The sequence below is a fragment of the Polypterus senegalus genome, chromosome 5, assembly GCF_016835505.1.
Source record: "Polypterus senegalus isolate Bchr_013 chromosome 5, ASM1683550v1, whole genome shotgun sequence".
NCBI lineage: Eukaryota > Metazoa > Chordata > Cladistia > Polypteriformes > Polypteridae > Polypterus > Polypterus senegalus.
This window is the reverse complement of record NC_053158.1, coordinates 55,371,971-55,388,932: the sequence shown is the minus strand read 5'-3', so window position 1 is coordinate 55,388,932 and position 16,962 is coordinate 55,371,971. Positions and strand designations below refer to the sequence as shown.

At 34.8% G+C, this 16,962-nt stretch overlaps 1 protein-coding gene across 1 annotated transcript in view; it reads left to right on the top strand.

Annotated features, from left to right (window-relative positions):
• Window positions 1-16,605, top strand: part of LOC120530292 (desmoglein-2-like) — a 37,909-nt gene extending 21,304 nt beyond the window's left edge. The window contains exons 6-14 of the mRNA XM_039754661.1: window positions 1,035-1,169; window positions 1,333-1,518; window positions 2,153-2,505; window positions 6,029-6,171; window positions 7,983-8,210; window positions 8,706-8,915; window positions 9,710-9,843; window positions 12,982-13,290; window positions 13,714-16,605. Coding sequence (XP_039610595.1) covers window positions 1,035-1,169; window positions 1,333-1,518; window positions 2,153-2,505; window positions 6,029-6,171; window positions 7,983-8,210; window positions 8,706-8,915; window positions 9,710-9,843; window positions 12,982-13,290; window positions 13,714-14,904 — 2,889 coding nt within the window. The 3' untranslated portion in view covers window positions 14,905-16,605. The remainder of the gene's footprint in view (window positions 1-1,034; window positions 1,170-1,332; window positions 1,519-2,152; window positions 2,506-6,028; window positions 6,172-7,982; window positions 8,211-8,705; window positions 8,916-9,709; window positions 9,844-12,981; window positions 13,291-13,713) is intronic.
• Window positions 16,606-16,962: the final 357 nt, after the last annotated feature.

Sequence of the window (16,962 nt, the reverse complement as noted above, 5' to 3'; positions counted from 1 at the left end):
ATATGGACATGATCAATCAATCAATCAATCAACATTTATTTGTATAGCACATTTTCATACAAAAAAATGTAGCTCAAAGTGCTTTACAAAATGAATAGAAAAATAGAAGACACAATAAAAAATAAACATAAGTCAACATTAATTAACATAGAATAAGTAAGGTCCGATGGTCAGGGTGATCAGGAATAGAAGTTGACCGCATTTTGTTTTCTTGCCTTTTCAACATTTAATGCCTTTTGGTGAGTAAATGCCCACATCTCCAAATGATAAATATATTTTTCCCATCATTCCTCAAGAGTTTTGAATGTTCATTTTTGATACTACTCCCTCCTCCTAGTTACTGTTACTATATGAGTATCCATCTGTTTGTATAAGGAAGATTGTAAATATGTAAGTTGATATTGTAAAAATAACACCGACCTAAAATTAAATTAAGTGGCATTTTATGACTTAATATTAACAGTATTTTTAAATAACTGTACACAAGTACCTGTTAAACTAGGCACTTGGAACAGTACAACTTTTGGAGTTTGTTGTGCATAGGAAATGTTTTTTGTATTTGTTGGGTCCTTGGTATTTTAATTTAAATTTGAATAAGCCCTGTATTTGACTTTACTTCATTGTCTTGAGGCAATACTGAGAAATTTTGTTAAGCAGTAACAAAAAATGTAAAATTAGATCATTAAAATATAAAATGATGCTAATGGTCTTCCTATTGAATAGATTTAGGAAGTAAGAGCTTCATTGATACTTCTTGTATTTTTATAATCCTTCAGTATTTGTGCATGTGTTTATTCAATTATTTGTCACAAATGTGATATAGAGAATAAACATTTTTCATGCTGTTAAATTATTATTTTGGGAAAGGATGGTGATGGCATATTTTTTATGCTATGCTAAATTAATAATCCTTTTTAATCCTACTTAAAACAATTGACAGTGCAGGTTTTTAGTAAATAAATACTTATTGCATTATGAATTACTTTTCAGTTACAATTTTAATGCTCCATTTTTCATTCTCTGTGTCTTTTTAGAAAATTGATCAGTATACTTTAGTTATTCAAGCCAAAGATCTGAACGGAGGAGAAGGCTGTATGTCTGCAACAGCTTCTGTTCACATTACAGTTCTGGATGTCAATGATAATATGCCCAGGCTGGAAAAAGAAAATGTAAGTTAAGATAACCAGTTTGCTTTTTAAAAATGTTTAATTTTTTTAATTTGCAGATAGCCAGAATATATCAGCACATTGATTTTCATTTTCAGTAATTGTCAGATTATTATGTAGTTTTTCTTCACTTAATGTTATTTTTCATTTATAATCTTGTTTGTAGTATGAAGGTAGTATTGATGAGAACACAGCGAATGTGGAAGTCCTGAGAATGAAAGTTAATGATGATGACCTTGAAGGTACAGAAAACTGGCAGGCAGAATATTTCATTGAATCAGGCAATGAAGGTGGATACTTCAGAATGGAGACTGACGCAAAAACCAACGAAGGCATCCTGATTCTTCAAAAGGTAGTCTTAAACCTTATAACTTTTATCATAACAAGAAAGTCTCATAACCCAAAATTGGTGTTATGCATTAAAATTCAGGTGATAGCAGATTTGAGATAAATGTATACTGTATGCTTGGGATTATCTAGTTAAAATTAAAGTTGAAAGTGCATTCAAGTTCTTTTTTGGGTCCAGAAAAAGAAAGTCCTTGCATACACAAACACCTATGCCTTCAGACCAAATAAGTAATCTATACTGTGAATATCAGACCCACTATGGACTAAATGCCTTTTAATGTTTAAATGTTCATTTAAATGATTAAAAAGGTTAAAGTTGAATGGTTATGACATTTCTACAAGAACCAAAACAAATACAAATGGGTACATAGTTTGCAATGTATGTACCTTATAAACATCAAAACAAGATTACGTTTTGAGGGACTTTTTATTTAAGAAAAAAACAGTATTTCTCCTGTGACTGAAGTGTTTAACTCTTGTCATAAAGTGTAATATTTTGCATATTGTCTATACTTGAAACAGAATTTATTTTTATGTGTAAACTAAAATAATTTGAAAACTGGTCATATTGTATAACAGATTTATTTGCAATGCCAGTAGTAAAACCAGTAGTAAAATTGCTTTCTTTCTTGTTTTAGGAAGTGGACTATGAAGAACTGCAAAACCTTGAGCTTGGAATTAGTGTTCGGAACAAAGCTGACTTAGTTGGCGCTGGTGCTGGCGCTGGTGCTGGTGCTGGTGCTGGTGCTGGTGCTGGCGCTGGTGCTGGTGCTGGGGCTGGAGCTGGGGCTGGTGTTGGTATAAGTGGTCGTGGAGGAAAACTTGTCCCAGTTAATATCAAAGTGAAGAACATGAAAGAAGGTGCAAGTTTTAGTCCAAAAGTAAAAGCAATTCCAGTTTCTGAAGAAAAGGGCAAAGTAGACCTTACCAAACCTGTTGGTCGTTATGCAGCCATAGACAGAGACACTGGAAAAGTGGCCGACAAAGTCAGGTAAGTACCTGTTCCTTCTTGAATATGAATAGGTTAATGTTATCCATCTATTATTGTAGCCAGTTGTTTTAGTTCAGTGTTGTAAAAATTAGAGGCTATTCTGTTGGCATCAGGCCAGTGCCGGCCCTGGACAGGGTACCATTATATCCCATCTCATGTGCACATCCAATCTACTCATACATGGCTGATACAAAGTCACTGGTTAATTTAACATGTATGTGTTTGGGATGTCAGGGAAAACTGAAGGTAGCAATATTCTATTTGAAGTTGATATTTCAAAATAAGGTTACTCTTCCATTAAGAAACATGGTCACTTCAAGACAATGTAGTTATACTTGCTAATCATGAAGCCAGAAGTGTGTTGAACGTTTATTAGTCCATGCAAAAAACAATTTAATTGTTTAATTCTCTACCTATCACAAAAATGACCATATCAGCCTATTTGTTTTTCTTGTAATGCATTTTAAGTTAAAACACAATACCTAATTACACAGTTTGACAACCTTTCTAACGTGTCCATGAGGAGGCTGTGCACTGTTCATCCAACAGTATGTGGACTAGAGATTGAACCCTTTAGACCACTTGAACTATGTGGTGACAGCACTAACCATTGTGCCATTTTTTCAAGATGTCTTTGTAAATTTTATTAAAATATAATTAAACATTCTGATTTTTCACCAGCACATTTATTGAAGAGGCTTCTTCAATCATTAACACTTGAATATCCAAAGCCTACGAAAAAACTCGTAAACCCAGCCCACGTTAAATCCGTTCGCACCTCTCCGTCAGCATGTTTTGTGTTGTAAATGTGTCAGTAAGTGCAAGCAATCCCATCCAACCAACAAATACCCCCACACACCCCCACCCCATCGCCACAGAAATGGCAAAATACTATCCCAGCTCAAGCCTTGTTTATCTGGGAGTGTGGGAGCAGGAGCTGTATAATGTAAATGATATATTATTATTTGGAACACATGCATTTCATGTGTGTTCCATGTTTAAAAAGATCTATGTAAGTGTAGCATGGCAGGAAATGCAAGAAATGTTGAACACATACCTAGGAGACAAACTTTTTTCATGTTTTAGTACTAACGACAAAATTTTGATGTGAAGTGTATAATGTGTGAAGACTGAAATCCAAATATCAAATAAGCACTTTCACAAAAGGTACAAATATAACAGAACAAGCCTGCTTTTATTCAAGACCAGTAATGGCTCAGTGCACAATAACTTAGAGTGAATACACTTGACTTGTGCATTCATAGTTTTCATACTCTTTCTCTGTATGTTTATCTTGCTGTTTCCTGATCAGCTCTTCTTTTCTCCACCATCACGGCTCGCTTCATCTCTTCTTTCATCAACATCTTTTCGCAATACTGTAAAACTGATTAAGTCAGTGTTTGTGTTGCAATTACTTTGTACATTTTCTTTCATTTTTCACTTAAGCTGGCACGTAAGTCTTAAATCTGCCTCATGAATGATTTAAGATAATGAAGAGGTAGAGAAAGTGACAGCGAAGGTGATAGGGATGAGAACGGCGCCCGTACACATGTGCCACACGGCCGCCCTGCTGGCTGCTGCCAAAAGTTGATTCTACAATAAAATAAAATAAAAATAAAAAGAGGAAAAACCTTGGAGATCAATCATCACCCTGAAAGCAGATAGTAGATGTCACTTAGTATATTTGTACCAAATTTCAGGTAAATAAATTAAACGGTTTTGCGAGCTACAGATGATTTAAAATCCTGGACAGACAAATATCCACGGTAGCATATTATATAAGAAGATTATAACCGAAGAAAAAGAAATCGGGTTAGTGTAGATTGTTGTCACAACTTCTTTGGTAGTACAGCTGTAAGAACTGCTGACTCCTATTCAAAGGGTTATGGGTTCGAGCCTTTCCACATCCCAAAATAAACCTTTTGGGTAATGAGTTGCTCTTATTGTTACTATTATACAATAAAAACATACATTTGATTTCAGTCCGTAACAGCCGATGTAAATGTATGGTGCTTGTAAAGGTTAGCGTTTTTTTTTTTTTGTTTGTTTTTTTTTCTGTCAGTCGCATTTACGCTCGCCCCGATCTGACACTGCTGTTTTCAAATAAGGATGTACTATAACAGAGGTGAACTCAGATGAGAATGAGGGGTCTACATTGGAGAAAGAGTACAGAAGCCCTCCACACAAGAAACATCCACTCACATATAAGAACAACACAACTGCACCAGGAGTAAAGGCGAAAGATGGCACTGTTTGGATGCAGCAAGAGGTCCAGCGTCATCCTGCTAGTCAGTCTGCCCCACACCTGTCCTTCAACGAAACTGCACGGCTTACAGAGCTCGCCAATGTATTGTTCAACGTCCTGTTTGTGATTATGTTTTGTGATGGTCTTTACATAAGAAACATTTATATATTACTTATATAAAAGCCAGAACTAATGTTATTTACCTTGATTTATTTACTAATCTTCCTACAGTGTAAAGTCACAAGTAGACTGAGCTTCCTGTGCTTGATCAACACTTTTTTCTTATAGACCATCTATGTTATATGGGTTAGAGATGGTGGTACTGACCAGAAAGCAGGAGACAGAGCTGGAGGTGGCAGAGTTAAAGATGTTAAGATTTGCACTGGGTGTGACGAGGATGGACAGGATTAGAAATGAGTACATTAGAGGGTCAGCTCAGGTTGGACGGATGGGAGACAGCGTCAGAGGAGAGATTGCGTTGGTTTGGACATGTGCAGAGGAATTATGCTGGGTATATTGGGACAAAGATGTTAAGGATAGAGCTGCCATGCAAGAGGAAAACAGGAAGGCCTAAGAGAAGGTTTTATGGATGTGGTGAGAGAGGACATGCAGGTGGTGGGTGTAACAGAGCAAGATGCAGAAGACAGGACAATATGGAAGAAGATGATCCGCTGTGGCAACCCCTAATAGGAGCAGCCGAAAGAAGAAGAAACTTTAGAAAACTGAAAACATATCACCCACTTAGTCAGAACAAGAGTTTTTGAATAACTAAAATTAAGAGAAGTTTTATATATGCCACTTAGGTTTCTTTTTGGTCCTTCAGCTGTGTATCTTGTTTCAGAAAAAGGTCCAATTGCAGGAATACTTGATGACCTCCAGCACGACAGCACTTAGATGGGAATTCAAGAAGCAACAATAAACTCCTGCAGCAGACTTTTTAGCCCCTTTTTTAACACGTTAATCAAATATTATTTGCAGCATTTGCCCAGTAAGCAGTGAAACCTCAGATACATGTACTGTATGTGTGTGTATTTAAACTAAAATACATTTTTAATAGTGTATAGATGAAAGCTAAATCTAGTTGTAAAATATGTAAATATAGCAAAAAGTGTATTTCATAATCAATTAAAGCATAAGTTAAAGTGACTTACTAATTATTGATTGTATTATAGTCATATACTTTCTCTATGATAACCTCAATGTGAAGAAAGAGGGTGAATGGATAAATATTTAATTGATTATAGTCATGCTGATTTTATGATTACTGTTTTAAAATAGGTATGCAAAGGGCAATGATCCAGGTAACTGGCTGATTGTTGACCCAAAAACTGCGGACATAAAGCTTGCTAAAATGCCAGATCGAGAATCTGAATATTTACAAAATGGCACATATATAGCTACGATTTTGGCCATAAGTGAAGGTTGGTATTTATTTATTTATTTTTTTAAATTTTCAGTAGGTCTGAAGCTTGTGTTTAAAGGAAGGTGCTAGAGAATATTACATTTATTTCTATAGTTATACACATATGTGCATGCCACTCACGTGTCCCTGAATATTGCATTACAAATATTACTTAATAACAATACATTTTTTTAAAGTGCCTTTCAAAACACCCATGGACACTACATTAATATAAAATATTAAAACATATCATTAAACATTACAATATGTATACATAGTTAACAAAATCAACAAAAAGCAATATAAAAACATACATTTTAAGTTTAGATTTAAAAGCAAAGCGAGGTAAACATATGACGCTCCAAAGGCACGGCATTTATAACCGTGGGCCCAATACACTAAAAGCTCTATTAACCATATTATGCAAATTTGCACAGTGGGATGGTTAACAGCATAGAATTAGAAGAGCGAAGTGAGTGTGATGGAGCATACTGGTTAAATAAGGAAAACAGATAAGGTGGGGCCAGACAATGAAGGGCTTGAAAAACTAACAGAAGTTTATATTGTATGCGAAAAAGGGCAGGTAGCCAATGTCATTTTTGAAGTGTAGCAGTAATATGCTCCCAAAGTTTTAAATGTGTAACCACCCTTGATGTTGAATCTTGGATATTTTGCAGTATGTTTAGACTGCACGGATACCACACAACTCTTGAGTTGCAATCAAGTCGGGATGTGACAAAAGCATAAATAAGGGTCTCCACTGCAGTATGTAAAAGAGAAAGGCGCAACCTTGAGATTTGCTTAAGGTGGAAAAAGGCGACCTTGGTTATATTATTAAAGCTAAGGCTTCGATAAAAGTAGCAATTTAAAATAGAGACAAATGCAAATTAAAAAAATGAATTAATTAGAGCATGTAAAATGTCAAGATAGGAAATATTGTAATAAACTAAGTATCCATAAAATGTATGAGAGAAATAAAGGCAACAAAAAAAACTTAAGTGATGAAACTGTCACATTGTTAAAAGTGTATAGATAAATTCCAATGTGGGTGAACATGTGTGTCACAAAGACAACTTTATGGTAAATGTGCAGTTTCTGTACTAGTGAGACAAGGAGAAACATCAAGGGATGTATTACAAATAAGCAGTAAAGGCACAGAAGGAATGTCAAAGAGGTGTTAGCTGTGGGTAGAAATAGTCCAGAAATTGACTGTTAGTATTTGCAGACTGGTTATTTGGTGTCAGGCAAGGAATAAATATATAAAAAAAGATTAATTCTAGCGGTGTTATAACATATATTTCTGAAATAATAATGAGGGATATTACTGGAAAACTCTGAAGTGACCTTTTAACAAATCAATCCATATCTCAGTGACTTGATATGTGCTTGCAGGTTCAAATCTGTATCTTTCTCTTCTGCCAAGGATGATGGGTGTTTCACAATCATCAACAAGTAGAGAAAGAAAAATAGGGAATACCAGCTGTCTTCCAAATATCATTCATCATGAAATGCACCCTCTTCTGCCATGCACTTAGTATTGCATTTCACCCATATTGTTGAGTCTTATAGATGTTGGCAACATAGCCACAATGTTGTTTATAAATAGTTTGTTGTCACAGATAATTTGCACATTTAGAGAATTATATTCTTTCATACATGTCCATAAGACCAATCACATTGGAAACTCAAATTGTATGAAAACTTTCTTTGTCTATGGGCCCTTGTTCTATTCTATTGTCCAATGCCAGTCTTGTTTCTTTTAGTGGTGAAGAAACATGGATTTTCTTTTTACTTTTCCTAAAATCTATGTGTTGCATCATTCTGTTTCAGACATGCCTTCAAAAACTGCAACGGGAACTATTGCAATTCAAGTGGAAGATTTCAATGACCACTGCCCAACTCTTATAACTACTTCTGCCTTCTTGTGTGAAGATAGTAAATCAATTGTTGTCACAGCTGTAGATGAAGATATTGATCCTAATAGTGGCCCATTTAAATATACAATTATTGATGAACCTCGTGGAACAGCAGAGAAATTGATAGTTGAAAGACTCAATGGTGAGTAATGGTTCAGATAAAGTAATGATGGTGGTTATTTTTATGTTTGATTTAGAATGGATTGTAGACTTTCATTTGTTACTGCAGTGTAATATGTGTTATATCACCCTACAATCTTAACTAGAATGATTAGTTTTTTTGTTTTTTTTTTTTTTTGTACACAAATAAATGAGCTTTGAATGCCTGCAGCACAAATATTAAGAAATTTTAAAAATGTGTTTTTTCCTGTTCATGAAATTCTATCTTTTCATTGGGATTATTACCACAGGGGTGCACATTTAAATTTTAGACTGAGTAGTATTGTAGGCTTTAATTGTTTTTGTGACCTTCAGGGAGAGTTCAGTAGTGAAAGTTCATTAGTACTATTTTTTTTTTTAACTTTTACATTTTCAAAAGTAAAATTAGTTTGTAAATGCCTTTTATATTAATATTTTTATGATGTTTAAGAAGGTGAAAAAATAAATGTCAATCATTTTCTTTTTTACTTTTTTTAAGATACTAGTGCAGTACTTCGATTGCACAAAAAGCCGTGGCCTGGTGTATATAAGGTCAAACTCAATATCCAGGATCAGCAAGGAAAAAACTGTTCAGAATATCAAGTCTTAAATTATGAGGTCTGTGGCACACAGAAAAGAATAGGAACAAAACTTGGACTAGGAGGTGCAGCTATTGGCCTGATGTTCTTAGCACTTTTATTGTTGCTTCGTAAGTATTTTGCTTCCTAAGAGGTTATTGAAATTATTGATCTCAAATTTTTGTTTGATGAAGATGAAGGTGCAATTCTGTGATGTTAGTTATAACTTTTTTTAATAGAAATACAGGAATGAAAGTACAGAATGAAATGAGACATTAGAAGGCACTGTTCAGAATGCTTTTGCCATGTCATTTTTCTTCATTTTGGAGACATTTTCTGGGATTGTTAGTTTTCCTTTCAGCTTAAACTGACATTGTTTCTCACTTTTTTTGTCATCTCAAAGAAAACTATGTGAAGCGATATGAAACTCAAACAGTACAATACATGCAGACACTCTGTGGACCATTAACTCAGGAGTCAGCTGTGTGTATGATGTCATGCCTACACTTTTGCTGAGCCGCACCAAGACTATAAATAAATTGCTGTCTGAACTATTTGTGAAAAATATAAAAGAACAGAGTTTTTTGGATGGGGGTGGAAAGCATGTGGAAAAGATGCTAGTGTATCAAAAGGCAAAAAATTGTATATGTTCTTTGCATATACTGAGGCCAGAGTTGCATCTTAACTACAGGGGCACAGGTTACTGTCAGCATCTCATGATCTGGAAGAGGTTTTTATGTGCTCTTCATATCAGTATGTTTTTTTCCTCAAAATGCTCCTCACATATCTTGGGGTGATCCCTGCTTTGTGTTACTCCTGCTGGAATGGGATATGGCCAACACAATTCAAAAATTGAACTTATGTTTATATTATTGTTAATCTTCATGTAGCATTTGATTATTTACATTTTTCTCTTTTCAAACAGTTGTTCCTCTTCTGCTGCTGACTTGTCTTTGTGGTAATGCTGCTGGTGCAGGAGCCTTTAAGAAAGGAATTGTTGAAGATGCAACAGAAGGAAGATTAATGACGAGTGCTTCTGAAGGGATAGGAGAAGATAAGGTTAGTGTCAACCTCCCGTCCCCATCTATGATGACATATTCTAACAAAGTTGTTTTCTCCTATACATATTTTCCTAGTTTTACAGCAGAATGTACACGGATATGTCAAGTGAATGAAATGTTTATAGTCACTGTAATAATATACTGTAAGTACCCTCACAGTACAATTGAACTTACAATAGAAAAATATTTATTATGTAAAAAAAATAGCATATTGTATAATGTCTCATAGACACTTGACGTTAAGCATTCCATGTTTGCAATGCAATTCTTACTAATATAGCAACTGTCTAGTCATTGAACAGTGTGGATACAAATGTAAGGACAGCACTTTGAAGTCAATTTGAGACTGCAACATATTGTGGTCTGCGATACTGTATTGTCTGACACCAGTGAAATAAAATTGATAATATAGTGGACAATTAAGTATTAACTGCATTGACAATGCTTCAGCTACAATGAGAATATTTTAGACACACACAAGACATTTAAAGACGATACAATCATAAAGTGTGGTGCTACGTTTTTAAATTAAAATTAGGATTATGAGATACATTAATATTTTCAAGTGCGCATTGGGGGCTTGGGCAGTCTGTTGGTCAGGAACCCCAACACATGTGTTTTTTTTTTCCCCTCCAGGTTAACTGGAGGTTTTTTTTTCTGTCCACCCTGGTCAACTGACCTTATCATCAGACTGTAATTTAGAGACCCTAAAAAAACAAATTAAGTTCTATATTTAAAGATTCTTTGTCTCCTTTCGTCTGCTTCCATTACGGCTCTCCACAGCGAATTATCTTTTTCCATATCTTCCTGTCTTCTGCATCTTGCTCCATTACACTCACCACCTTCATGTCTTCTCTCACCACATATATAAATATATCTCTTAATTTTAGTTATTCAAAAACTCTTGTTCTGACTAAGTGGGTGATATGTTTTCAGTTTTCTAAAGCTTCTTCTTCTTTCGGCTGCTCCTATTAAGGGTTGCCACAGTGGATCATCTTCTTCCATATTGTCCTGTCTTCTGCATCTTGCTCCATTACACTCACCACCTTCATGTCTTCTCTCATAAACCTTCTCTTAGGTCTTCCTCTTTTCCTCTTACCTGGCAGCTCCATCCGTAACATCCTTTTCACAATATACCCAGAATCTCTCCTTTGCACATATTCAATGCAACCTCGCCTATCTGACTTTGTCTCCAAACCGTACAACCTGAGCTGACCCTCTAATGTACTTGTTCCTAAATCCTGTCAATCTTCTTCACAGTCAAAACAAATCATAACACCTTTAATTCTGCCACCTCCAGCTCTGTCTCCTGTTTTTTGGTCAGTGCCTACGTCTCCAGCCCATATAACATAGCTGGTCTTACTTACCGCCTTGTAGAGCTTCCCTTTCACTTGCTGATACTTGCTGTTACAAATTGCTCCTGAAACTCTTTTCCACCCACTCCACCCTGCCACACATAAACATGCAATGTTTCACACTACATTGTACAAGATTTGGTTTACACTATTATTGTGGCATTACAAACACACAATGAGATCCCAGTGTATGTATGTATAGTTGTTTTCTTGATGAGGATATAGGAGTTTCACTGAAACAAATGAAGATGTGTAAAATGAGGAAAACTGTTTGTCTTTTGGTTACTTGGTGCGGCATTAAACATCCTAAACTTAGATAAATTTGACTTTTAACAAGAGACACTGAGTGCTACAGTTTTGAATGGATGGATTGCAGAAGCAGTTCAGACATTTGTCATTCTCAAGATACAAATGTCAGCTAATACTGTTGTACCATTTAACTCTAACCTTGAAACATAGAAGTGTTGGTTGATATCATTATATCACCTAACCCTAACCCCACAATATAAAAGATTGGCTAATACCATTATATTATGTAAAGGAGCATATCCTACCTGCTCCAGTTAATGCTTACATTATCCCCTGTTCATGCCTAATTATAAGATACTTCTTCTTAAACAGATGTCCTGTCAGAGCAAATACTTTACCCTACTGTATGTGTATTAAAACTACATTCTACTCAGTACAGAAAGATATCATGTCTGTGTTTACATTGGTAGTTACTTCTCAGAAGTACAGTTGAAATTATCTAAACTGTGTTGTCATTATTATAGCAGCAGCGTTTCGAAATAAAGAAAGGCTGCAGTTCCCTCTTCCAAGAAAGAGTAGACTAGCACAATGGTTAGTGAAAACTGCCCTTTTGTCTCTTAAAGTAAACAGGGCAACCGTATCAGATGATTGGTGGCCAGTTAACCTGCATGTTTTTGAACTTTATGATTAAAATGCTTAGGTCAGGTTACATGTAAGAGTGGATGATGCACTTTGCTGTCTGGGTTGGTTGGCTTGTGGGATATCCGCTCATTCATTACATTTCTATTTTCATTTCTAAATGTCTACAAATAAGCAACAGACTCAAGGTGCAAAATCAGTATAACTTTCAGCATCAAAGCATCTAAACAAAGTGAGAACCTGAATTTACAAATTGAGAAGTTGTAAACCAGAACATAAAAATGAAACACTTTGCTTTAGTTTTGTTCTCTTTAAAATATTTTGTTCTCTTTCAGTCCTTTCTTCTTTGGTTTCTCAAGTACTGAGTTTCATTTCATTCCTAAATGCTTGGTGTTTTTTCTGAAATACACAAATCTTTCAATTTAAATTCCAAGTTTATTTCTGCTTCTAAGCCTAAAGTTTCCACTCCCAATAAGCATTATTTCTTTGGTGATTAAATGACCAAAGCCTTGACAGTAGTGTTCTACTTACATCATACATTATGTAACAAATGGCATTTGTGACTTTGTGTTAGATCTACCAAACCACCAAATGCCAGAAGCATGAATAAATCAAAGAAGAACAAAGCAGGTATGCATTGCCACTAAAATGCATACAGCTGCTTTTATTTCTTGTTGATTTCAATTGACAACACATGATTATACACTGGGTGCCATTTACAAGTGGCTGCAAGAAGAGTTTTATTTTATTTGAATATTACCACAGGATCATATTTGTAAATAAGATGTAGGTATTGTGTGTGTTTAATATTATCTACATTAGATTTTGTTCTGAACTATGTTGGGCAGATGGTTTATTCATTTGTTTATATTCCTGTTTTTATTTTAACATAGGACTTTAATAAATTACTCCACAACGAGGGGTTTGTGAGCACATGGTCAGAAAAGAAAGACCGTTTACTAATGGATGCTAATGTGGTAGGAGCAGCTGGAGCAATGAATGCAGTCAATGCAGTAAATATCATTGAAGGACAGGTGATGCATCAGCCTGGTGGATCAGTATATTTTCAACAAAGAGAAGGGTCAATGGACATGATGAACAGAAGAGAAGACCTTGTTGTAGGTGGCGCATTCATGGAGCAGGGAGATGAATTTGATATTGTGGCTCTCCCTGATCACATGTTAAAAACCTACTACATGGAGGTAATGCTTTTTTTTGTGTATATGAAAATATTTATAAATTTATGACCATTCGTCCATACTTGTTGCTTTATATATTCATTGCAAATATACAGAGAGGTTTATGGTTTTTGTATGCATGATCTTAACTATTAATTTTTTAATTACTAGTTCTGTGTATTTTAGAATGAAGGCAAGTGTGTTATTTAATATAATTAGATAAAAAAAGCACAAGATTGCGATGAATTAACTAAAACCTACATTCATACAGTACTTTTGTTTGTGCTGTGACAACCTTTATAAAAATATGTTATATATTTAAGCAGTGTAGATTTCAATTTTGCTGTAATATTAATAGTACTGAGAATACATTTTGGCATTTATTTAGATGTATGTATATATATTTGTGTGTTTGTGCATATTTATAATTTTATTATTCTTTTACAGAAGGCAAACAATTATTCAGAAGAGCCAGAAGACAGGATATTTAAGTTTAGCACCGAAGAAGACAAAGCCTCTGTCATTTCTGCTGTTGACATTTGCAGAGATATAGATGAAAGTTTGGATGACAACTTTTTCAACAGTTTGGGTCCCAAATTTAAAACACTTGCAGGCATCTGCACTGTCAATGAAACTTCTGAAGCTACTTACAAAGACTTAGCAGTTAATGTTGAGCAAAGGTCTGTGGTATCTTTACCAGCAAAGCAGAGTGGTGGTTTAATGTCAAATCAGAAAATATCTACTGTTCAGGTGAAAAGCCAAGTTCCTCCTCCCATTGTCCAACAGGACGTGTCTGTTACGGAGAAGTATAGTACTACTACATCTAAATCTGCTGTTTCACAGCCTGCTGTTTCACAGTCTACTGTTTCACAATCTGGTGTTTCACAGTCTGCTCTTTCACAATCTGCTGTAAACTTGCAAAAAAATGTACTAGTTTCAGATACATCATCATCATATGTCCCTCAAACCATGTACTATGCCACTACCCCAGTCATTCAAGCCACTCGATACATTGTTGAGCCCCAGATACAGCCAAATGTGCTGATTGCAGATAGGGGCCAAGCCATTGTTACTGGTCTTCATGGATCTGTGAGGGTGGCTGAAAGTCCACTTACACAAAATGTACTACTTACAGACAAACGAGTGATCGCAACACCAGTTATTCAGAGTGGTGTAGTAGGAATTGATTCAGGTACTTTACGTATGAGTGAAATTCCTGTTGCCCAGAATTTAGTGCTTGTGGACAGATATGGTAATCGCATACAGGGAGGAGTAGCTGGATTAGAGCAAGGTACTTTGCGCCTGGGTGAAATTCAGGGTTCTAAAAATGTGCTGATAACTGAGCAGAAAGTATTGACAGGTGCCAGCGTGCAGAGTAACGGTATAGGTTTAGACCAGTCAACTTTGCATATGAGTGCAGTTCCAAGCTCTCAGAATGTTGTAAGAGTGGAAAAAAGAACAGAATCCATTCCTGTTTTACAGAGTATGAGGATTGGTGGGGACCCAGCCAGTGTCCAAACTAAGAATATAGTTGTAAAGGAAAAAACAGTGGTTTCTGGTCCTAGCAAGTTGGCTGGAGTGACAGGCTTTAATCATGAAATAATCAGCATGACCGAAAACCTAAAGAATGTAAAATGAGAAGGATTCCCCTTTTAGTCAGAAAAATACTTAGGAAGACATTTTGCCCTACTGTTTCAGGTTTACTTTTTTTGTAATGAGAAGCAAAGTATTGCTCTGGGCTAGGCATCTTTCAAAAAAATCTGTCATGAAAGCTGAAAGTCAATGTCACAGTCAAGAAATGATTGTGTATTGTTGAACTAATTGGGGATATAAGTTGCATTGAACTGTAATTAGCATTTATATGAATGTTTCAATACAATTAACCCAAACTGTGCACAGTATTTGTTAAGGGCCCTGTTTCAGCAGGTTAAACTTTAATAAGCTTGGTGTAGGCTGTAAAGAATGTGATATCTGAAACATTATGAATTCAATAGCAATTTGGATTCATATTTCTGGTTGGTATTGAGGCATTGGTGCCCTAACCCAAAGCTTTTTAAAATGTTAGAAATCAGTTTCTAAGTAAAATGCATTAAGATGAGGTTTTTTTTTTTTGCTGTTTTATACATTTTATAAGTAAAATCCAAAATCTTAACAGGTTTTAAATTAAATGCACAATTATATTCACTTCATTAACACCAGTTTGCTGTGCTGTAAGGGCGGGAAGCACATTTTTCTAGGGAGATCATCTCGGAAAATATTTGGGAACAGTTCATCTTATCCTGGAAAATGAAGTGATGCCAACATGTGAGCACAATAAATGATTGGGTCATACAATATATAAATCAGCGATGGTTAGACTGGTTAGTAACCATTCAAGGTTTTGACTTTCTTTTCTTTGGTGTTTTTTTTTTTTGCTTCACTCCTTTTTTAATTTTGAATCACACCTTTTGAGATATTCCCCAAAAAATAATAAATTGGTAAATATAAAAATAGATGCATAATAAATAAATGAGTTGGTAAAACAATAGTAACTCCATTCTCATTTCCTGGTGGAATATCTGCCAGCTGAGATTTTTTCAAGGTGTGGGATGAGATATTGGTATTTTTCCCTTTTATGTGCAGCAATGACAAGTTAGTTTGTATTGTTTTTTTCTCTGGAACTTGGCGCTTTTAAATGTTATGTAAAATGTAAAACTTTTGTTTTTGTAAGTTGTGCAATATTTCACATATGAATGAAAAAGCCAATAGTGGTCTTTTTTAAAAATTTGATTCAGTATATATAGCTTTATACTATATTAGTAGTTTTTATTCTAAATGAAACATTGTACATAGTTTTCGTGCAGAAATTTATCTGTACTCCATTAATTAAAACTGACATAAAGGTTACTACACACCATATAATATTGAACCAACTACTGGGATTTTTAAATTGATATTTAAATAATAAATATTTAAAATTAGCATTAACACATTTCAGATGTAAACGTTATTGTCATGTGTATGGAGTACAGTGAAATTTTTACTTGCATGACATAATAGTTTATGTTTTTGTCTTGGTGAGTTATAAAATGTTTTCTGTTGTGCATTTTTTAAAACAATTGTTTTAGGCAATGTTTTGGTTTACAGGTTGAAAAGGAAAGGAGAACATTACCTTTTAACTTTTAAGTGATGAACCTTTTGTGCAGTCTTTTGCATATGCACTTGTTTTTTTTTTCATTTTTCAGAAGACAAATGTACAGTTATGACCTCCCCTTAATGTGTAAAAGACTACAAGTATTTTTTTAACTAATATTCAAAGGCAATTATATTATGCATTTACCTCTGTGCTGGTGACTTTTGTAATGCTGATTTGCATGAATGAATTTATTACAGAGTGGTTTGCATGTAGTCACCCTCCATGTAAAACTGGAGTACCCTTACTACTTTGTACCTCTTTACACTCTTTATGAGGTATTTATTTTTTATGATTTTTTGTATCATTATTGTTAATTACATATTTTTGCAACCTCTGTGCTTTTTATTTTGAAATAAAATAAATATTGCAATTATATGACAGTTCAGTTTTTATAGTGTCATGAAGTGCATTTACAGTTTTAGAATGGTGTTCCAAACAGAATTACAAATTAGAACATTAGGAAAATCTAGACTAGAACAGGCCATTCGGCCCAACAAAGATCACCAGTTTAATACTTCCAA